The 23,370-nt window shown below is 51.4% G+C and overlaps 1 protein-coding gene and 1 pseudogene across 3 annotated transcripts in view; one reads left to right on the forward strand and one right to left on the reverse strand.

Annotated features, from left to right (window-relative positions):
- The window catches only part of EPHB2 (EPH receptor B2), a 181,144-nt gene that overhangs the window by 151,777 nt on the left and 5,997 nt on the right, over positions 1–23,370 (forward strand). Inside the window, exons 6-11 of one of the 3 annotated variants that reach the window (XM_059376596.1) lie at positions 4,614–4,738; positions 12,738–12,900; positions 14,918–15,026; positions 15,611–15,678; positions 22,377–22,499; positions 23,077–23,324. In XM_059376596.1, coding sequence (XP_059232579.1) covers positions 4,614–4,738; positions 12,738–12,900; positions 14,918–15,026; positions 15,611–15,678; positions 22,377–22,499; positions 23,077–23,324 — 836 coding nt within the window. The remainder of the gene's footprint in view (positions 1–4,613; positions 4,739–12,737; positions 12,901–14,917; positions 15,027–15,610; positions 15,679–22,376; positions 22,500–23,076; positions 23,325–23,370) is intronic. The other 2 variants (XM_059376597.1, XM_059376595.1) reach the window with 2 other exon arrangements.
- LOC132001750 (large ribosomal subunit protein uL23-like) lies at positions 104–571 on the reverse strand (annotated as a pseudogene).

Consider the following 23,370-nt stretch of genomic DNA (forward strand, 5'->3'; position numbering starts at 1 on the left):
CCCGGCACCATTCTACACTCTCGAAATGTTCCTTTTTATTTTTGTTTTTTTATTTATTTTATCATGAAAAAACTGTATTTAGATTTAGCTAGCTGGGGTCCGTTTAGATGATCCCAATTTTGTTGGCAACATCCAAAGCATCATAGTCAGGGGCCAGCCGAACGTATGCCTTCTTCTCTCCATCAGGCCTGATTCAGGTGTTGGCCTTGGCTACATCAGTGTCGGAGAGCTTCTTCACAGCCTGTTTGATCTGGTGTTTGTTGGCCTTGACATCCACAATGAACACAAGTGTGTTGTTGTCTTCTCTTTTCTTCACGGCTGACTCAGTAGTCAGGGGGAACTTGGTGATGGCATAGTGGTCAAGCTTGTTTCTCCTGGGGGCGCTCTTTCGAGGGTATTTGGGCTACCTTCGGAGACGCAGAGTCTTGGGTCGTGGGAACGGAGGTGATGTGCGGATCTTTTTTTTGTGACTGTGGACGCCTTTCAGCACCGCTTTCTTGGCTTTCAAAGCCTTTGCTTTGGCTTCGGCTTTGGGAGGGGCAGGAGCTTCCTTCTTAGCTTTGGGCGCCATCTTCGTAAAAGTGAAATGTTCCTTTTAAAAAAGATTTATTTATTTATTTGAGAGGGGGAGAGAGAGAATCTCAAGCAGATGCCCCGCTGAGCAGGGCACTGGAAGTGGGCTCGATCCCACGACCCTGAGATCATGACCTGAGCTGAAACCAAGAGTCAGACACTCAACCAAGTGAACCACGCAGGTGCCCCTCCCCCATCGAAATTTTCTTTTTTTTTTTTTTCTAAGTAAATTCTCTGCCCAGTGTGGGACTCAAACGAGCCCGAGATCGAGAGTCACACCCTCCACAGATTAAGACAACCAGGCACCCCCTGAAATGTTTTTAGTAAGATCTCCCTCCCGATGGTGCCAGGTACCATGGTCAAGTTTTTATATGTATTTCTCCGTTCATGCTCATATCAGCCTTGCCAGGGAAGGGTCCACTTTGGACACAGTTGGGGGTTGGGGGTGGACAGCCTGGGCTCACAGAGGACCCGGGGCCTCCGGCAATCTGGAAAAACCGAGTGCTCATCTCTGGAGGAAGAGACAGGTCTGGGCTGGAGACGGGGTCACAGCATGAGGGGACAGCAGCAGGGACTGTCCTGAGGGCCAGCTGGGAGCTGGCTGGGGCCAGATAACTTGGCTCTAGGCCCAGCTCAGCACCTCACGAGCTGTGTGATCTTGGGGAAGTCACCATGCTTCTCTGAGCCTAGTCCCCTCCTCTGAAAATTGTGGCTATTAACCCCCATCCTGCATTGCTGTTGAGAGGACCGAAGGAGGTGACACAGGCCAGCTGCTCAGGGCACAGTGGTGAGGACCCAGTGACACAGGCAAACGCTTCCGACGCTGAGCACCCAGCAGATGCCCCACTGAACAATGGACACGAGTTCCCACATCTGCTCCCCCCAACAGCCCTCGGGAGACGTTACCCTCAGGCTCATTTCACAGATGAGGAAACTGAGTCACAGAGCTTTCGGACAGCCCCTCCTCTGGGCTCTAGTTAACCTCACTCACTGATCCCGGGGGGGCATTTCCCCGGAGGCGGGCACGATGCTTGTGAAGAGCCTGAGCGACCGGGTTCAAGTCTGGCCCTGCACCACCTGGCTGCACAACCCTTGAGCAGGCTACTGAACGGCTCCAAGCCTCAGTTTCCCCATGTATAAACTGATGATGTTAGGAGCCCCCAGCGAATGGAGCCATTGTGAGAATTCTCTGTGACACCCATGTTAATAGGTGTAAAGAGCCCAGACAGTGCCGAGGAAATGCTCAGTCAGTGTTAGGTTCGTGGCTTTCTCACTGTTACTGCTAAACATGTATGCACAACCCTGAAAGTCCTTCCGGTGACTTCATGGAGTCCGAGAAATGTCACTTCCCATCCCCAGGCTTCTGGTGAGAATGTATTTTTTATGCTGCCACTGACTTTCTCTATAGCCTCAGACAAGACACTTTCCTTGATGCTCAGCTTTCCCATCTGCAAAATGGGCTGAAGAAGGTCTGCTTTCAAGGATGTAGTGGGAATTAAATGGGTTAATTAATGCATGTCCAGGAAATAGCTCAGTGCCCAGCATGTAGTAGGTGCTCAATAAACAATGGTTAGTGGGGCCCCTTTGCTCTTGGGGTCTCTTGATTCTCTGGGAGGCAGTAAGGAAGACAGAGTCCCCCTGTTGGAGGAGGGAACTGCGGGGAGCAGGGCCTGATCTTCCCAAGAAGCAGGGCCAGGAGCCAAGCCGGGAACCAGACAGCGCTCCTTTGGGTGCAGAAGAAACAGAGGCTTGTCAGGGACACCGGGACCAAGGTCCAAGTCCTTCTTGCTGGGGCTGCCACCCTATCTCGGGTATCTGGGTATTTGGGGTGATAGAGGGAAGCTGGACCTGCTCAGATTCATGCTGGCCTCTGGGCTGATCCAGCTCCAAGCTGAAGGCTGCCCAGGAGGGACAAGCAGGGAGCATTGGAGCCGCAAGACCTCAAGGATTTTGCATTCTGTCTATGGTGCAGAGGATGAAACCGGGTCCAGAGGTGGGAGACGGCTTGTCCAAAGTCACACAGTCAGTGAGCCCCAGACCAGGAAGCAGAGCCTGGGTCTTCTAAGCAACATAACGTTCCCTCCACCCTGAGCTGAAGGGACAGAAACAGAGCAGGGAAGAGGTGAGTCATTGCCAGACTTCAAGTCCCGATGGGCCCCTACCCACCCCTGCTCCACACTCACATCCACACCTGGGAAGCCAGATTTGGATGAGGAGGAATAGGGTCCGTCTCGACCTGCAGATACCCCTGTGTGGGCCGAGACAGGGCACCTGCTTGTCACAAACTTGCCCGGGAGCCACGAGAGACTGCAAGAGGTGCTCCCTTCTCCCTGCTGAGTCCTCAGCGGCTCCTGAGACCATGAACACCTCGGGCCAGAGAGGCAAGGGGGCTCACTGCAGTCACACCATGGGGAGGGACCACGTCAGGAGTCTACCCCTGCCCCAGCCAATGCAAGGGACAAGCCCTGCCCCCTCAGACCTGGGTTCAAATCCCAGCTCCCCCACTGAGGATGTGGGGGCTATGTGATCTCAGGAAGCCCCTTGCTCCTCTGAGCTTTAGTGTCTTAATCCGTCGGTGGGGCCCATACTGCCCCCCTCCCCAACGGTCAGCTCAGGAAACAGGTGCGAAGGCCCCCGGGCTGTGGGTGACACGTAGTAGGTGCCTTGCACGGGTTTGTTCCACTTGAAAAGGAGGCCAGAAACACAGGATCGGGTGAAATACAAGCTGAAGAATCCAGAAAAAGGCCATGTGTCATGAACTCATCGTGCAAACTTCGGCAGCTCACATGCCCTCCCTGGACCTCAGCCTCCACGTCAGTAAAAGGAAGGGACAGGACTACATTATTTCTAAGAGTCCTCCTAGCACGAAACAGGCCGCCCCTGACTCCCTGTCCCCTTCCTTTAACCTCCATGATGGTGCTAACAGCACGAGGGGGAGGGACGAAGGGACGGAGGGAGGGGTTTTGCCAAGGTAGAATTCACGTAGGATTAACCAGTTTAATGTGTACGATTCAGTGGCATCTAGTGCATTCGCAGTGCTGGGCAACCATCTCCTCTATCTAGGCCCAGAACATTCTCCGTTCCTCCCTATCCTCAGCCCTGGCAACTGCCAACTGCTTGCTGTCTGTGGATTTAACCTATTCTGAGTATCTCATACAAAAGGACTCATCAAATGTATGAGCTCCGTGTCTATCTTCCGCTCTGAGTGTTTTTGAAATTCATCTACAGTGGAGCGTATGTCAGTACTTGGTTTACTTTTATGGCTAAATAAGAGTCTTTGGTATGTGTATACCATAATTTGTGTACCCATTCATCCGTGGATGAATGCCTCAGCTGTTCCCACCGTTTGGCTATTGCGAACAGTGCTGCTATCAACATTCATGTATGACTTATTTGTTTGAGTACCTGTTTTCAGTTCTTGGGGATATAAAATTAGGAGTGCCAAGGCTGGGTCATGTGGTAATTCTATGTTTAACTCTTGAAGGAGCTGCCAAACTGTTTTCCATAGGAGCTATGGGTTTATTTTTATAAGTTTATTTTTGGCTGTCATTTTTATTCAGTGCTAGATCCCTGGCACGTAGTAGGTACTCGGTGTACGTTTGCAGAAGGAAGGAGGGAATCTCCCACCCTCTCTGCTCCCCTCTCCCGGAGCCCCATCATCGTGTGTTGGTTCTCTGAGTTCCCTAGTCCAGCAGGCTGTAAGCTCCAAGAGAGGATGAACACCTTTCATGCAGCTGCTTTGGGCCAGGCCAGAGAAGGGCCCAGGGCATCTGTCTGTCACCTGGTGTGGCTTGAGCTCCCCTGGGATGGCCAGCATGGTCTGGATCTGAAATCTGCAGGTGTTTCATGAAAGCAGCAGGCACGGTCCTCCCCAAGTCCCTCTGGCCCCCATCAGCCCCCTAAGCAGGCTGTGTGGCCTCAGCCAGATGCCGACCCCTCTCTGATCCTCCACTCTCTCTGCCTGGGCACCTCGAAAGTGGGACCAGAGGCTGCACCCTCTCCAGCGGCCCCTGACCCCTGACCTCTGACCTCTGTTCCAGCTCCATCAGCCGTGTCCATCATGCATCAGGTGAGCCGCACCGTGGACAGCATCACCCTGTCGTGGTCCCAGCCTGACCAGCCCAACGGTGTCATCCTGGACTACGAGCTACAGTACTATGAGAAGGTACCCGTGTGCGCCGGAGTGCACTCCCCACCCCCACCTCCCTGGGCCCTGGGGTTCTACCATCCCACGAGACTGGACACAGAGAGAGCACTGGCCTCGAAGTTGGGCTGCCTGGCTCAATTCTGACTCTGGTCATCCTCAGCTGTGGGAGTTGTGCTTTTCTGGTCTGGGGCACTGGGCCAGCAATCCCAGTGGAAGCCAGTGGTCATGGCCCTTTTCTCACCAAGACCCTCCTTCCTCTTGACTTCAGTGGGCCTGAGGTTCTGAAGAATTGGTTTCCTGAAAAGCTTCACCCATTCCGAAGCCAAGATGTAAAACCGCTCAAGAGAGCTTCTGTCCATGCTGGGAGTAGAGCTCCGATTCCAGCTAAAACACTTGTTTTCATTTTTCTGGATGCCATTTGTATGGGGAGAGAGTGATTTCTCTTTGCACTTTTAAATCAGACCCCCGTTACCCCCTCAGGGCTCCCTAGGACTTGGGGACCGGGGTTGGAAGGCGCTGGAGTTGTAGAAGAGCATTGGACAGGGAGTGAGAAGCCTTAGGTTTGGATCCCAGCTCCATCCAGAACCAGCCATGTGACCTTGGGCAGACATCTTACCTCTCTGAGCATCAGTTTCCTCCTACGCCAAGTCGAAAGGAGATAGCCTGTCTTAACTGGGGGCTTCACAGGCTAAGAAGAAAAGGCAGGTTCAGTGCCTAGCATGGCTCCTGGCCCTAGCAGAGGGCAGTTTCCCTTCCTCCCGTCTGCCCTGCCTGCTGCACGGTGGGCAAGAGCTACACCTGTGAGCTAGGTGAAGTCCGTTCCTTTGAACATGCGGCCTGCTCGGAGTAGGGGCCCGGATGTGGACAGAGCTGCTCAACAGCAGAGGTCCAGGAAACTCTCTCTGTGACTGGAGACTTTTCCTACCTGTGTCCTGAGGCACGAAACAGCCACAGAGGCTGCAAGGGCCCCTGAGAAAGTTGTCATTGGGGTCGCATTCAGACTAAAGTGTGAATGACTACAGGAAGTGCTTTGGTTGTGGGTAAGGAGCTAGAAATGGGTAGGAAGGCTCTCCCCCAAGGCTGAGAGGAAAAGACAGAAGCAGTTCTGGCCCTGGCGGGACCTCTACCTTCTGAAGCCCAGCCCCACCCTCCCTCTCTTCACTGCCAGCTCAGCCCCACTCTGGTGAGTCCCACGGGGCTGCAAACCTGTAGCCAGCCTCCCCCAGCTGGTTTATGATTGCTTGTGTCCTTGCTTGTCCCTTGCTCTAGGCAGTGTGTTCAGAGAGGCCAGGGGCCACATCTGCCCCGTTCACTGTCTCCCCAGCTCCCTGCCCAGCTCCAAAGATATGCTTGATACTATTGGTTGAATGAATAAGTGAATGGATCTCTTCCCAGGGCCTGTTCCTCCAGGGTGGAGAGTTTGCCTTAATCTCTGCTATTTCCCCAGCCTGGCACACAGTAGGTGCTCAAGCAGTGCTCTTGGATGGCCTGAGCCGAGGCTGATGCCAGGGGAGCTGCTCTACCCCTCGCTGGGCCTTCGAGCACCTTAAAGGAGCCAGGTGTCCTATAGCCTGAGCCAGACCAGCTGGTCCCAGGCCCAGGAAGCCCCAGGCCCTGCGGGAAGCAGCATTTTCACCCCCTCTGGCAGGGACAGCTTAGCTACTAAGAATTCAAAAAAAGAAAAAAAAAACTAATTAAGAAGCTTTATGATTAAACGAAACTGAAAGTGTTTGTCCCCAAAGACTAGAGAGGAAATGAGGAATCCCGGCGCGGGTCCTGCCTCCAACCCATTTCCTACCAAGATGGGAGGGGCCGGGGAGGCTGCTGCAGGTGTGAACCAGGAGGCCACTCTGCCCTACTTTCTGCTGTGGCCCGGCATCCCCAGGCTTCTGATGTGGTGGCAGGACCAGCAGGCCCTGCCTGCAGAAGCTGCAGCCACCCCCAGCTCGCACATCCTGAGCACACATCGCCTCCACCCTGTCGCTCCTCTCACAGCAGTGCCATTCATCCCCTTGGATGGGGAGGGAAACTGAGGCACAGAGAATTTGTGCGACTTGTTCAAGAGCACCCAGCTGCTAAGTGGCGGAGCACGGATTTGGGCCTATGTCCTTGCTCTTCGCCTGGCTCTCCTGCCTTCTGGTTTTCTCTCAGGAATGCTTCTGGAATGACCATTGAAAGGTGGACAAGATCAGGATCTGAAGGAGAGTCGTAGGTACAAATGGTGAGAGAGGGACAGGCCCGAAGTATGGCTATGGTGAGACATGGCCCTACTCGGTCAGCCCCTCCTCCCAGGGCCTGGGGTGCAGTGAGGGGCAGCTTGGCCCTTGCCAGTGGGACCTGGACACTGGTTCATTCAATATTCAGTCACCAACTTTGGGTGGAACCTGGACTAGATACTGGAAATAGTGTGATTAGCCAGACATCTCAGAGGCCTCAGGGCCTTCACAGTCCAGGGGAAGAGACAGATCCAGACATAAATAGCCATGTGACCATGTGACAGCTACAGAAGGGCCAGCAAAGGTCCTTAGGGGCACCAAGGGGGGGGGGGGCATGATCTGGGTATAAGTGTCATTTCAGTGACATTTGAGCTGAGCCCTGAAAGATGCTCAGCCAGACAGACACGTGTTGAGAACAGTTATTCCAGACAGCAGGAACAGCACATGCAAAGGCCCCGGGGCAGGAGAAGGCAAGTGTGGAGGAGCAACATGAACAAGAGCAAGATTAGTAGGGAAGGAGTTGGAGAGGGAGACAGAGCTGGGTTGTGGTGGGCCTTCCATGCCTTTGGAGTCTGGATTCAATTTAAAGTACTCCAGGAAGCCATTGGAAGGTTCTGGAATGATGTGATCTGACTTTGATTATGTTAAAGATCCCTGTAGCTTGCTGTGTGGAGAACAGACTGGAAGGGGTTCCTGGGGACACAAACTCTTTAGAGGGCTCTCACAGGACACCAAGTGAGAAACAATGGTGGCGTGGACTAGGGGCTGGCAGCAGAGAGGTGAGAGGCTGGCAGATTTGGACGGTATTCTGAAACTCAGGGGACCAGGGAAGTGTGAAGGACAACTCCCAGTGGATGGTGGGGCCTTTTCCTGGGGCCACTGTGGGTTTATGACGCGGAGATGCACTTGCGGTGCTTGCCAGGGGTGGAAAGGTAGAGCCAAGAACAGAGAGGGGGGCGTGCAGAGATAAAACGGAAATAGATGGACCAAATCAGGAGGATGGCAGGTCTAAGGAGAGAAAGAAAAAGGAGTGATGGCTGGTGTCGGAGGAGATGGCCTCGCAGGGAGAGGAACGGTCTCGACCCCCAGCTTCTCGGGCTCCCTTCCATTAGGGAGGGAGAGCTAGAATGTAGGATGGATTCCTGACAAGTCCACAGCCGACTCTTCCCTAACACTTTGAAATCCTCTTGGTGCCTGCAATTGATTTCTTTAATGAAGGCCGCAGATCTTCCCAGGTAGGGAAGTTAGGCAGCGAGCCCTGCAGTCCCATGCGGGCCCTGCCCCCACCCTCTTTCCCACTCCTCCTTTCCTTCTTTAGAAAGGGCTCTTTTTGGAGCAGGCTCTCCGTTTGGCCTTGCCCCAGCTCCGCTGGGGATTTCCCAGCCTGCCCGGAGCCCGGAGCTAAAAACCACTTTGCTGGAAGGCTTCTGGATGCGGCTGACGAATGGTGTTGGCCAGCCTGGTGCTGGCTGTTTCCATCAGCTCCGGTGTCCTGGGGGAGGTGGCCTCCTTGGGCAGCTGTCCCAGAGCACACAGGTTCATGCTGGCTTTGGCTCCCCCAGAAATCCAGGAGAAGATTCCTTTGTGGGGCCACCTATGGCACATGGGCCCCTGTAGGCCTCCTCGATTCGTGTGTATTCAACAGAAATCTCTCCTTGGCAGAGCAGAAGGGAAGGAAGCTTGAGGGCGGTGGAGATGAGCTATGATGGCCCAGGCTGCCTTGTGGTCCAGGGTATGTGGAGCAGTGTGGACGGTTGTCCAGTGTGGACATGGACAGGCTTGTTCCCACACTCGCTCACTTTTGTATTCGTTCATCCATTTCATGAGCACTGGTGAAGGCTTATCCTGTCCCTGTGCTGATAAGAACAAGGACAAGAGCCAATATTTATTAAGTCCTTATGTGAACTGGAGACTATGCTAAAAGCTTTACCCATTTTTTCCTATTGAATCTCCACACCCACTCTGTGTGGCATATGGTGGTGTTATCCCACTTTCAAGACGAGAAGACCAAGGCTCAGAGGGCTTAAGAAATGTACCCAGTGGCTCATCGGCCCGTAGTCTCCGGATAAGGATTCAAACTAAGGACTAATGGATTTCTTTCTTTCTTTTTTTTAAGATTTTATCTATCTATTTATTTGTTTAGAGAGTGTGAGTAAGTGATGGGGGAGAGGAGGAGGAGGGAAAGAGGGATTCTCCAGCAGAACCCGTGCTGAGCGTGGAGCTCGACGTGGGGCTCCGTTCATGACCCTGAGATCGTGACCTGAGCCGATATCAAGAGTTCTACACTTCACCGACCTAGCCACCCAGGTGCTCCAGGACTAGTGGATTTAATACTAAATTGCTTCCCCTAACTTGTTGATGCTTAGTCCTTATTCAGAAAAGGTGCTCCAGGTCGCCTGGGTGGCTCAGTGGTTAAGCCGCTGCCTTCAGCTCAGGTCATGATCTCAGGGTCCTGGGATGGAGTCCCGCATCGGGCTCTCTGCTCAGCAGGGAGCCTGCTTCCTCCTCTCTCTCTCTCTCTGCCTGCCTCTCTGCCTACTTGTGATTTCTCTCTGTCAAATAAATAAATAAAATCTTTAAAAATAAATAAATAAATAAAAATATTTTAAAAAAAAAAAAAAAAAGGTGCTCCAGCCCCAGGGGGAGAAGAACTAAGGTCTTTCCGGCAGCTGCTTTGGGCCAGATACTACCTGATCACATCAACCCTGAGAGGCTGGCATTTACTGTTCCTTTTCTGGAGTAGAAAACAGAGGCCCAGGGGAGTGAAGGGTCTTTCCCAAGGTCACAATGCAAGTAAGGGGAAGAATTGACATTTGAAATGACTTCCAATCCCCCGCTCTGTGCTGTTTGCTGCTTTAGAGAAGCAATCCATGAGGTTCGTTCCTTATTCTCCTGAGGCGCCTATGCCACTGGCATGACCTCCCATCTCCATCCTATAATCAGGAACTGAAAACTTCCTCCCTCTCTAAGTGGACCCCCCCCACCCACGCAGTCTGCAGAATCCATCCCCTTTTCAAACCGGAGCGGATGCCATGTTGGCTGGCGGCACCTAGTGGACAATCCTGGTACTGCAATCTGCGTTAATAGACTTTTTTTTTTAGTCTACAATGTTCATTCATTTGTTTCCCACGGTTAGTTAGTGAGCGCTTACTGTGTGCTGAGCCTGCAGTCCCAGAGATAAATGAGACAAGGTCTCTGCCTTTGGGAAACCCATAGTACTTGGAGAAAACACGCATATCAGAACAACAGGTGGGAAAGGAGACAATGGAGTTGCAACTCTTTCTGGGACATCTGAGAAATTTCCCCAGCAAAGGTGGTCCTCGTACTAAGTCTTGATGAACAGGCAGATGGGGAAAGGGTATTTCCAATAGGGGAAACAGCACTTGCCAAGGCTCAGAGTGTCCAGGGAAGGTAGGGTTGCCAAATAAAATATAGGACACCAGTTACATTTAAATTTTTAAAAAATAATTTCTTAGTATAATTATGTTTAAATATTGCATGGGAAAAACTTATACAAAAGAATTATTCATTGTTTATCTGAAATTCAGATTTAACTGAGCATCCTGCATTTTTATTTGCTAAATCTGGCAGGCCCACCAAGAAAGGGAGGGGAAGCCTTTGGGTATGACTAGAGCCTGGAGGACTCTGGGGATGTGGCAGGCAAGACTGGGAAAGGGCGAGTCGTGAAGGGTCTGGAATGCCAAACTAAAGTGTACAGCCTTTATCCTGTGGGCTTTGGGGCAGGTCTCTGTGTGTAAGCCTCTGTGCTTAATACAGGGGGATAGAACACAGCCACTTCCTTCAGGAGTTTATGGTCAAAGTTGTGTGATCAGCCTGTGCCTAGGATGAGGGGAAATAGCAGAAACCCCATCCTGGGGCATCCACGCAAGTGCTCCAGGGCTCAGAGGAGGAAAGGCACATCTGGCTGAGAGGTCAAGTAGGCTTCCTGGAGGAGGAGGCAGATGAGCTGGCTCAAGAAGAGAGATTTCCTATGTGCTGCTCCCCGGGAGGTGTGAGGGGGTGGGGAGGAAGCTCTCACAGGTGAGCCCCTTCTCTAGCCCCCATGTCCCAAGTTTTCTCACCTCCTTGCCTTCACACCTGGCACTCCTTGCCAAGCATGCCCTCCCCCTTTTTGACCTGGGTGACTTGTTTGTTCTTCAGAATTCCATTGCACAACCCCACCCTGCAGAGAACGTTGCTTGACTTCACCTGATGCCCCCGCAGGCAAGGACACATGCCCCCCCCCACACACACACTGTGCTTACCCTACTGGTATCAGTGCTTTATTCACAGTAATGCATTTCATTGAGATGGCTGTGACCCTTCTTGACCCCATTTTACAGATGATGAAAAGGAGGCAAGAGAGGTTAAGAAACATGCCAAGGGAAAAAAAAAAAAAAAAGAAAAGAAAGAAACATGCCAAGGTCACGAAGGTAATAAGTAGGAGAGTCAGGCCTTGAACCCAGGAAGTCTGGCTCCAACTTGTGATCTTAACCTCTAGGCTCTGGTGCTTGTCATGACATGAGGCACCCTGAATTTAATTGTTTTGAGAGAGTTCTCAAGGGCTCTGTGCAGCGCACATGCACGAGACTGGCATGCACAATCAGGTGTGCATTTTTCTGCACAGAGGCTCGTAGCTTTCATCAGCTTCTCAGAGGCGTTCGTGATCCTCCAAGCGCTGAAGGCTCCACACTGTTTGTTTTTCTGAACTGAGCTCTCTGAATCCAGCACCTGTGCCTTGGTCCCTGGGAGTCCCCAGGGCCTCGTGCAAAGAGGGTGTCTGGGGAAGGTTTGGGGGCGGGTAGTGGACAGCTGTCTGCACGAGCATCATACAGACTGGTGGGCACCTGCCTCCAATTCAAACAGCTCCATTCCCATGGCAGCATCTCATCTTTGTCTTATCCCGTACTCCTTGGGTCACCCTTGGTGGTCCACAAGGCAGAACTGGAATTCTGCAGCCCTCAAAGGAGGGAACATGGGGTCTTGGGTATTCAAGTCTTGGATGTTAAAGGTAGCTCCCTGTAGGAGCCTGGTTTTGAGTCCCAAAGCAGCCACCGGCTCATACATGACCTTCAGCTTCATTTCCCCTATCTGGGCCCTAATTCTTGCCACACTCAAGTGTGCTGTAGCCGAACAGGGATCCTTCCACATAAGCTATATCAAGGCGTGGGGCAGGAAGCAGGTAAGGCAGGCCCTCTTCCTGTTGTCTCCAGGAACTCACAGCCTAGACCTCAGGGTCTGCACGAAGTGGCCGCTGGGCGTGTGTGTACTAGTCAGCTATCAGCGAGGATGGTGCTGCGAGATAAATAGTCCCCAAAATACAACGGCTTCCAAACACCTATTTTCTTACTCATTGGTTGGAGTCTGTGCGTCAGCTGAAGTGGCCTAGGAGTTAGGTCAAGGTCTTTCCTACATGTTTCTTATTCTGGAACCAGCTGTTACACCATGCTCAGCCCCATTATGGCCGAAGGCAGGAGCACAAGAGGCCAAGCCAACTCAACAAACACAAGTAAAGCTTCCACTTGCATCATGTCCTCTAGAACGTTCCAAGAGCCAAAGCAAGACACATGGATAAATTTGGCATCCACAAGTGGAGAAATATAATCTGCCTTCTTTTGTGGGAGGTCCTGGGAAGTCACATGCAAAAAGTATGGGTGTGAAATTCTGTGACAGGGAGGGCATGAAGAATCGGGAACCACAGATGTTTATCCAATGGCCAAAGTCACCCCAAGTGGCAGGAGTGGGCTCTGGGCCCACTGTGGGCAACAAGCTTGCTAACAGTCTTCTCTGTTCCTCGGCAGGAGCTCAGTGAGTACAACGCCACAGCCATAAAAAGCCCCACCAACACGGTCACTGTGCAGGGCCTCAAAGCCGGCGCCATCTATGTCTTCCAGGTGCGGGCACGCACCGTGGCGGGCTACGGGCGCTACAGCGGCAAGATGTACTTCCAGACCATGACAGAAGGTGAGCAACATCCAGAGGGCAAGAGGAGGCCACTGGCTCCACCAACAGAATAAATCAGAAGGCCCCCGTTCTTTCCAAGTGCCTTTGGACAAATTAAGAAAAGGTGTCCCCTCTTCTAGATGTCAGCCCTTCCCTGCTGGTCAGGAACGAGCCACCCAGAGAGGCCCCATGTCTGTGGCTGGAAAACACGTGGACTCCCCCATCACCATCCCATTAGCCAGGCGGCTTCCTCTTGTGGGACTGTCAGAGCTCTGCCCTAACTTGCAGAGACACTCTGAGCAAGTCACTTCCCTTCCCTGGTCCAAATTTTTCTCATCTACAAAATGAAAGCGTCATATTCAGTCTTTGAAAGCACACCTCGTTTATCTGTGTGCTGTTCCAATGACTTGTAGTTGGGTCGAGATGAATCCTGAAGTTTGGCAGGAAGAAGTGCTGGGATGGATCAGTGATGTCTGCCCTGGACAAGAGAAGGGGAGGCGGCAGCCCATGAGCTATGTGTCTCCCAGTCTGGGACCCCACGGTCTCTCAGTATACTTCCTGCTCTAATAATTTTGAGGAACAACAGAATTAAGAGAATGGACAGATGGACAGATAGAAATTATAGTGCTCAGTCAGCGCTGTATGGCCATGAGCAGCTCTGAGTCTCGGTTTTCTCATCTATACACGGGGATGGTGACAGCTATCTCATTATCATCATCATCATCATCAAACTAATGTAAAGATAGGGGCTGAACCATTAGAACCTGGCCCAGAGTTGGCATGAGGTCTCACACAGAGTTAAGGTCACAGTTGTCGTTCCCGTGAGTCTGGTAGCCCTTTCACCAACCAGCCAAGCTCCAGAATAGCTTTACTTATGACCAGACTCTGGCAACGTCCCCTCTTAGCATCTGCTTTTACCACTGGTCATGGGCCTTGGCTTTTGCCTAGCTGAGCATCTCAGAGGTTTAGAGACCCATGAGTTCTTGTCTTACCACAAACATCCTCCCTAAGGCTAACAGTCTTAGCCAGGACACTAAAGCTACCTCCTCTGTGAAGCCCCACCCCCTTGTGACCAGCATCTTCAGCTTTCTAGGCCCTCTTGCATGTTGGATGAGTGTCATCGACCTGGGGCATGGGGGACTGTCACCAGATCCTTTATTAACTCAGCAATGCACACTGGTGTTGAGGACCCAGAATTTACCTGGTCCCTGACTTCAACAAGCTCTTGTCTGATCATGGAAGCAAACGAGATATAATAATAATTACATTAAAAACAATGATGGTCTTGATGGCATTGAAGATGTGCTAAGTGGTTTCCAAGAGCTGAGCCAAGGCTGGGGGCATTTTATGCATTATCTCTTTCAAGCCTGGACACAAAGCTGGGTTCACATCCTGGCTTTGGCCACTTCCTAACTGTGTGACCCCAAGCCAGTCATGGCATTGCTAAGCCTCAGTGCCCTCATCTGTACGTGGGGCTCTCATAGGCACTGAATCATAGGAGGATTCTGAGAATCAAACAAGACACGTAACATACTTAGTACAGTGACCCAAAAATAAAGCACTCAATAACAGTAATAATTCATATTTACTGAGCGGTTACTATCCTATTACCTGTCCTTCTGAGTGCTCTACACAGCAGCCCTCGAGATGGGCACTATTGTCCGCAGAGAGGTAAGTTCCTTTACCAGAGGTCCCAGGCAGGAAGACACTGCCAGGATTCAAACCTAAGGAGTCTGGCCTCAGAGTCTGGGCTTCCGGCTGCCCCTCTGTATGTCAGCTTCTTATTATTATTGATTTTCATATCAACATTGAGGTATGATGCCCATTTTATAGATGAGAAACTAAGGGTTGGCTCAGTCCACAGACTCGTTCAAGGTTACGTGTGAGTGAGTACTGGCTCGTTCTCCATCTGGGCATGGGACAGGTGCTGTCTCAGGAGCAGGAACAGAGTCTGGGGATCCCAGGAGACCTCGCGGGGTGGGGGGCATTAGGACTCCCAGAGCCAGGCTGACAACACTCCGCGTGCTTTCTCCCCCAGCCGAGTACCAGACCAGCATCCAGGAGAAGCTGCCGCTCATTATCGGCTCTTCGGCGGCTGGCCTGGTCTTCCTCATCGCTGTGGTCGTCATTGCCATCGTGTGCAACAGGTGGGTGGGTGCCCCCAGCCCTATCCAGGCCCAGCTGTCCATCCAGTCAACCGATCCTGAACAGTGTCTGTGAGCCGAAGGGATATTCCCATCATTCCCAGGGCCAGGGAGAGGTCCGGGCAGGCCTCCTACCTAAATGGCCACGATTCGCTCCAGTTCATCCCTTCGGGCTAGAGTTGCCTCGACAAGTCCATTATTCATGGAGGGGGCACATAGAGACACTAACACTTCAGTGTGAAGGAATGTTCTTCTTCCTTAGATCCGGCTGTAGAACAGACAGGGCCATAAGGTCAGATGGACAGAAGCCCCTGGCATTTCCGGGGCCATGGGAGATGACTTTGAAAGGGGCTTGGCCGGAGAGGGGATGCGGAAATAGTGAGCCTGGACTTGAAGTGGGAGAGATGGGAAGCGATGGGGTGGGGGGAGTGTCCAGGAGGGGTGAGACTGCTAGGCCAGGGACTGACAGGGAGCCCTCTGGCAGGGGTGTGGTTTTGAGGGCCTGCCCTCCCTCTCCCTATCACCTACTGTGGCTCCCAGCTCCCCAGGGGCTTGCAGGTGGCTCCAGCCCTTTGCTCTTGTTCCAGAAGACGGGGGTTTGAGCGTGCTGACTCGGAATACACGGACAAGCTGCAGCACTACACCAGTGGCCACAGTACGTATGCCCCAGTGGGGCCGGCACCCTTGGACCCTTTGCTAGTCGGTTCCCCAGCAACCTCTCCAGCCTCCTGCCACTGCCTCCCACCTTGCTGCAGCCAGACTGAATGTTGAGCTCTTCCCAGAACGGGACAAGCTCACTCTCCCCTCTTGGCCTCTGCACCTGCCGTCCCCTCTGCCCGGAGCATTGCCCGCCTTCTCGTTACCGGTGTGACCCTCCGTCTCCCTCAGCCTCAGCCTCAGCTGCCGCATATACAAACCGCTCTGAGCAGCCTCCCCTGACCCCCACCCCACCCTGACTTTAGGGCCTGGTCTGTGCTTGCATAGCGCCCCCTTACCTGGCTGCCTCATGATGGCCATGTCCTTGTCTCCCCAACATTTTGGTGGGAGGTCCCAAGACACTGATGCTCACCAGTGTCCCTGAACGCCAGCACACTGCCCGGCACTTAGCACACAGTAGGTCCCTGTTTATACAATAAATCCATGAGTTGCGTGAGATGCTGAGGACCCCAGGCTCTGGCCTGAGAGGTGGCGGGCCCTGTCACTCTTTCCTAGTGATCCCTCTGACAACCACTGCCCCCTATCCAGTGTCTCCCCAGTGTCCTATCCCATCTCAGGCCAGGGCTGGGGGCACACAGGTGCCACACCCCCAGAGCAGATGGCCCCTCTCAAGGGGCCCTGCAGAGACATAGATTCCTCTCGATTTTACCCTTGCAGAACCAACATAGGGCAGGCTGGGGTGAAGGGGGCAGTGGGGAGAAGCTTCATGCTCACTTCCACTCACATAGTAGGCAGGAATTCCACATGGGTCCAATATAGCTTCTCAAACTGTACTCAGTGGGGTACAGCTTCTGAGATGCCACTGGGTAAGACAGGCCATCAGCGTAACCCTTCACATGTCACACAGTCTTTGTGACCTACTGTGTATGCCAGGCTCTGTTTTAGGTAGCCGGGGATACACAAGTTAGTGAACCACATATCCCCAGTCTTGCAGAACTTAGATTCTGATGGGAGGGACGGGGACCAAAAGAAATACATGTAGTCACTGAGAAAAGCGCATGGCCTGCTAGAAGATAAAAGCACTATGGCAAAAGGCAAAATAGAACAGGGTGACAGGTTGAGAATTGCAAGTTCAGATCAATAGAATTGGTTATTCAGATAGGACTGTTGGGGTTGGCCTCACTGAGAAGGTTTTAGTTGAGCAGACACATGAACGAGCTGTGTGGACAGACCGGAGGGAAGAGCCTCCCAGGCAGAAGGAAGAGCCAGTGCAAAGGCCCTGAGGCTGAAATGTGTCTGGCAGGTTTTAGGAACAACCAGGAGGCTCGTGTGACTGGAGCAGAGTGAGAAGGCAGGAGAGACCCCAACATGCAGATCCTTGTCAGCCATTGCAGGGCCTCTAGAAGGGTCTGAACCAAAGACTGACATGGTCTGAGTTACAGTTTTGACAGGACTTCTCTGGCTGCTGAGGGGCAAGTGGAGTGACAGGGCTGCAGGGTGCCGGGTACAACAGAAGCAGAGAGAGCTGTGAGGTGGCTGTTGGCATCACCCAGGGAAGATTCTCAATTCTGGCATGTTCTGAAAATACTGGATTTGCTGCAGGATTGGATGTGGGGTGTGCAGGAGAGAGCAGAGTCAAGTAGTTCTAAATAGCAAGCCTCTGGGTTAACAACCAATTTGAAGTAAAAGTTCCTGAGCTTAAAAAATCATTTTAGACATAAATGTAAAAAATCATTAAACCATTAAAAATTTCCAGGAGACAATTTAGGTAACTATGTCACTGATAAGCCTAAAAGCAGTGGAAGGCTCACAAGAAAAAAGCGGAACGATTTAACTACACTGAAATTTAAAAAATCACCTGTACGCTAAACGTAAAAGTCATAAATTACATCACCCCCTTCTCTTCCCCAAGTAATGAAATCATGGTTATAGATAGAGGCTGACTGTACCAAGTGTACTCTGTTGCCCAGACCTGTTTAAATGCTTTACGTGCATTTGTTCATTTAATCCTTAAAATTATCCTTGTAATATGATTGAGTACGAGGGAACCAAGACCCATAGAGGTCACACAGCAGTTCAGGACCAAAGCCGAGGTCCACACTCCTTGCCACGCCATGTTGCCCACACCTGGCTAAGCTGGAATAAGGGGGTCCTCACACGCTCTGCTACCTGGAGCCACGTGGGAACATCACTGTTGAGCATGTGAGTCACCAACAAGGAAACAGGGGACAGCAGGGATTTATTTTTAAAATAGAGCCCAGGATTTGTTCATGGATGAACACATTCTAAGGCTCAGCTCCTACGCCCTCCATCTAAAGAAGGGCTTTGGTTTTTTCAAAGCACTTCCGGCCCTGTAGCCTAACACCCACTAGCAACCCTGTGTGGTCAGGACCCAGGAAGAAGCTGAGGCCTGGAGATGCGTGTGACTGACTTAAGCCACCCTCCCTGGCTCACATGTGCCGTCGTTCAGCAGGTGCTGAATGAGGACCAAGATCTGTGATTACTGGATGAGGCCCAGAGGCACCAACCTGGTTTCTCATCCCTGCTCCACCAATGGCCCGCTCTGTGACCTTGGGGAAGTCATCGAGCCTCTCTGAACCTTGGTGTCTTTACATGGGAAGTAGCCAGAATGATGCTTCTTTCACAGAATTGTGAGGATTAAATGAATTAATGGATATGAAAGTGCTTCCTAAAAATATTTAATAATAGCCAACTCTTCTCTATAGACAATTATATAACACAATTATTCAGTGTTTTCTATCCCCCGACTACTATACTAAGCCCTTTAAAAAGATTCTCATTTAATCCTTGCAGTCCCCTTATGAGATAGGTACTGTTTATTGGTTCCATTGTAGATATGAAAAAAAGTGAAACACAGAGAGGTTAAGTAATTTCCCCAAGGGCACACAGCTATATCAATAGTGCATTTGATCCTCAGTTCAAACTCATAAACTCAGTTCAAGTTCATAACATCATTAAACTGATCCTCAGTTCAAACGCATAAAGCAGCTTATTTGTGACTGTTATTACCAGCAGATCCAGAACTCAAACCAAAGATCTCGGAATGTCTGGTTCCTCCTCCCTCCTTCATCCTGAATTTCCCCTCTGGGTTCAGGACAGCACGTAGTAGCCCTGGCAGTCGTAAGTTATCCAAACAACAGCCCAGTATTTTCTGGAGACTCGGACTGCAGAGATCCTCAGCCAGCTTCAGTGCAGCAAATATCCCATCCTGGGAGCTGGGCCTGGAGCTTCCCTTCCATTCCATGTCCATGACATGTCCTGTGTCCCCTTCCATTCCAGGACACAGGATGGGAAGGCATCCAGAAGAAAACAGTAGCCTGGCGGCTGAGAGTGTAGACTCACAGCCACACGACCTGAATTCAGACCCCATGTCTGCCATATCAGCTCTGTCCGTGTCATCTTGGGCAGGTTGTCTAACCTTTCTTATCCCCACAGTGTGCTCATCCAAACAATGGGGATAATATTAGGTTGGGCCAAATGAAATTGCCTGCTTTGTAGGTCAGCAACAGTTAAATACTAACAATTTCATAAGGCTCAGCCTAATAATAGCATTTCCCAGGTAGGGTTGTCGGGAGGGTTAATTGGATAGGTATCTATAAAGTACCCAGACCAGGGCCTGGGGCCTGGCAAACCCACAAGGAATTGTGAGCAGATTGTGATATGAACGGTGAGATGAAACCAGAGGGTCACAGAAGCAGGGACAGCTCAGAGCCATGGATCCAATCAGTGTTTATTAAGCATCTACTAAATACCACCTTCACACACATACTCCAGAGAAAACATTCTAGAACAAGAGCTCATAACTTGGGGTTCACAGACCCCCAAGAGCTTCAAGGGCCCATGAACATTCCAAAATTATATGCTGAATCTGGGAGTGTGACACACACATGAATAATTTGTTTCATAGAAATTCTTAGCTTCATAGCTAAGAATTCATAGCTTCTGTCAAGTTCTCAAAGTCATCCATGACCCCGAACGGGCGGAAAGAGAAGAGGACAGTCCAGTAGGCAATGCTGTTACTCTTTCAATACGCATTTCATGAGCATCCTCTATGTGCCGGGTTCTAGGATTTAGCATGAACTAGACAGACGTGGCCTCTGTCCCCCTGAGGGAGAGAGTGGAAAGCAAGTCCGCACAGGCAGCAGAGTGGTCCAGAAAGGGGAGCCAGGAGGCTGTGGGCATGCGTATGGGAGACTTAGTACAAGGTAGGAGAGCCATATAGACATCAGGGCCGTACAAGTGGCTGTAGAGACAGGGCTTCAGAGCCTAAAGAGAGAGCATGGATCTCCACTGTAAGGATCCAGGCAGGTTTCACAGAGGAGGTGACATTTGATCTGGACACAGAGAGGAAGAGAAGGGCATTCATTGCAGGTGGAGGTAACCCCACGAACAAAGCACAAAAGCCAGAAATTATAAGGTGTGTCTGGGATCTCTGGACCAATAATTCTTTTTGGTGGCATATAGAGGGGCAGGGACCTATAGCTAGGGACCAGCACGGAGGGCTTGGAATGCCAGGTGAAGACACTTGCCTTAACTCTTGCAAACAATGGAGAGCCCTCCTGGGCAAGGGTCGGGGATGGCATCTGAACAGTTGGCAGTGCCTGAGTCAGCTTTGAGCTCCTGCTGTGCTTCTCCTCAGCTCCCGGGGCTCCCGGGGCTGACCCATTCCTGTCCTCCCTCTGCAGCTGGCCTGACAGAAAGGGCTTCCCCCAGTCCTATTGGAGGGAGGCTGAAAGTCAGTCACCGAGACCCACAGAGCCCTGAGTTTGAGCCAGAAAAGGAGCTTCTCCCAGGAACTGATGTCCCTGCTCTGGGGAGCACTGATTGGGAGTTGTGGCTGAACAGTCCAGGAGGAAGAGGCCTGGGCCAGATCTAGTTGGACTGCACACAGGAGGCCATGAGTCTGATGATTAACACTATGGCCCTTGGCTCAGGTCTGACAGACCTGGGTTCAAGTCCTAGCTGTGCCATTTGCTAGCTATGTGGCCTTGGGCAGATCACTTAGACTTTCTTTCTGAGCTGCCGTTCCCCCATGCATGAATTGATGCATGATTCCCTTCCCCCAAGAGTTGTTGGGTGTGGATGAGATAATGCATACCGAGAGCCTGACGCAGTGTTGGGCACAAGGGCTCGACCAGGGGTAGCTGCAATCATTCTTTTATCTCAATCGCCTGGATTCTGCTCAGCTCTGTAGACACTGAGTGTCTATTGCATGAAGAGCTTTATTCGAGCCCCACATTGGGGGTGGAGATTACTTAAAAATAAAACCTTTTAAATAAATAAATTAAATGATGGGCTAGACAAACACACACATAAATAATCCAAAATAAAGCTAATGTATCAGAATGGCAGTTGGCAGACTTTTCTGTAAAGGACAGGAGAGTAAATATTTTAAGTTTTGATAGCTGTGTGGTCCTATTGTATCTATTCAATTCAGTCGCCGGAGTGTGAAAGCAGCCACAGGCAAAGGAATGCTGGAAGTTGTGTTCCAATAAAACTTCATTTAGCAAATGGTCAGTGGGCCGGTTTGCCAACACATGTGTTAAAGGTTCCAACCTTAGATTCTTGGAATGTCTGAAACAGACACTGAGAGTGGTCAACTAACATGTCCAAGGTCACACAGCTGAGCAGGGTTGGTGGCCCTACTCACCAACCAGTTAAGCCTTACTCCAGTCAAGCCCAGGAGCTCCAGCTCCCTACTCCTAGAGCTACTGCCTCCAAAGTCATGGCTCCTGGAGCAATAAGAGAATGTGGGCAGGGAGCTGGGGAAGCCAGAGGGAGGCCTGGACAGCGGAAGACCAGTTACCTCAGAGGGAGAAGGTGGGATGGATCATCCTTCCCTTCCTTCCAAGTGTTTTGCTGGCTCAGTGCTAGGGTCAGAATTAGGTGTTTGGCATCCAAGTCTTTGGTGTTTGGCACCCTTAATTTCTGCACCAAATAAAAAAGAACATCAAATCAAGAGTCACATTAATTTGCCGCATGTCCTGCCTTATGTTGACCACCAGGGAATTTGAGATCTAGAAGGATTTAAGACCTAGCTCATGAGGGACTTGGGAAGTGGCCCCAGAAACCATGGGTCCTCAGACCCTGGTGAATGGGCAGCCCATCCAGGCTCTGGGGCCTGCCTAGGAGAGCTGAGATAGCCAGGAATTTTCCTAAGGGAGAGGATGCTTTAATTAGGCCTAAAAAGACAGAGAGGTCTCTCCAGCAGACACCCAAGAACATGGGCTATTGCCTACTCTTTCTGTATTTTTGTTCCAAATCTCTCTCTCTTCCTTCTTGACTTCCTTTTTCTTTGCTTTGCACCCCTAATTCTCTAACACAAGAGTGACAAACCTATCTATCCTTTTATGCCCACACCCATAACAGACATTGCTAATCAATCCTGACAGTCCTTTAGCTCCTTCGGGAAGACATTACTAATCATTTAGAGTTGGAACAAGAGCTTGAACCTATTTCTTCTCCTGCTAAGCTCTCTGTTCTCACCCTTCTACTTAGCTCAATTCCCATCTGCTCACTGAAGCCCAGAGAGGCCAAGTGATTTGCAAAGGGTTGCCCAGTTCTTATGGGGCTGCACGGGTGTGTATTTCCCTCCACAGAGAGACTAGTGCTAGCCTTTCTGTCTGTCCACATCTTGAGTCTGTGCATGTGACCAAGGCTGGTCTTATCCCTTAGTGACCCCAGGCATGAAGATCTACATCGACCCTTTCACCTATGAGGACCCCAATGAGGCAGTGCGGGAGTTTGCCAAGGAAATTGACATCTCCTGTGTCAAAATTGAGCAGGTGATTGGAGCAGGTAGGTGTCTGGGGCTCTCCCAGGTACCATGGCCTCAGCCATGAGTGGGGAGTACTCTTGGGGCAGAGGGTAGGATGTGGGGCAGGAACTTCAGAGGATCCTCTAAGACCTGAAGGTTCACAATACCAAAGGTAGAAAAGTCCTCAAAGGTCACCCAGTAAAATCACCTCATCAACATATGAGGAATCTGAGGCACAGGGCTGGGAAGGAGCTTACCTATCATGTCAGAGATTGACCTAGGTCTAGAACCCCATTCTCTGGACTCAGTCTAGTCCTTTGTCCTTCCCACCATTCATCCAGGTCCCTTTCTCCATCTCCCCAGGTTCCCCTACAGCCTTGCCCCATGCCCAGCCAAATACCATGGGACAGCTGTGAAGAGCTTACTCTTACACCCAGTAGTGGGTAGGAGCTTTCTGGGCCCCCACATTCTACAAAGGGGTTCTTTGTCTAAGAGGATAAGTTGACCACTGGGGAGAAGAAGCTCCTTCAGGACCCAGAAGTGGAGGTTACAAGGAGTGGGAGGTGGCACTTCCACCTGGCAAGTGACATCCCGCCTCTCTTGGTGTGTGTGTCCCAGGGGAGTTTGGCGAGGTATGCAGTGGCCACCTAAAACTACCGGGCAAGAGAGAGATCTTTGTAGCCATCAAGACGCTCAAGTCAGGCTATACTGAGAAGCAGCGCCGGGACTTCCTGAGTGAGGCCTCCATCATGGGCCAGTTCGACCACCCCAACGTCATCCACCTGGAGGGTGTTGTCACCAAGAGCACACCTGTGATGATCATCACCGAGTTCATGGAGAACGGCTCCCTGGACTCCTTCCTCCGGGTAGGGGAAATCAAGAGTGCCAGGGGCCTGCAGATGGGGAGGAGAA

This window comes from Mustela nigripes, chromosome 14, assembly GCF_022355385.1.
Source record: "Mustela nigripes isolate SB6536 chromosome 14, MUSNIG.SB6536, whole genome shotgun sequence".
In the NCBI taxonomy this organism is placed as follows: domain Eukaryota; kingdom Metazoa; phylum Chordata; class Mammalia; order Carnivora; family Mustelidae; genus Mustela; species Mustela nigripes.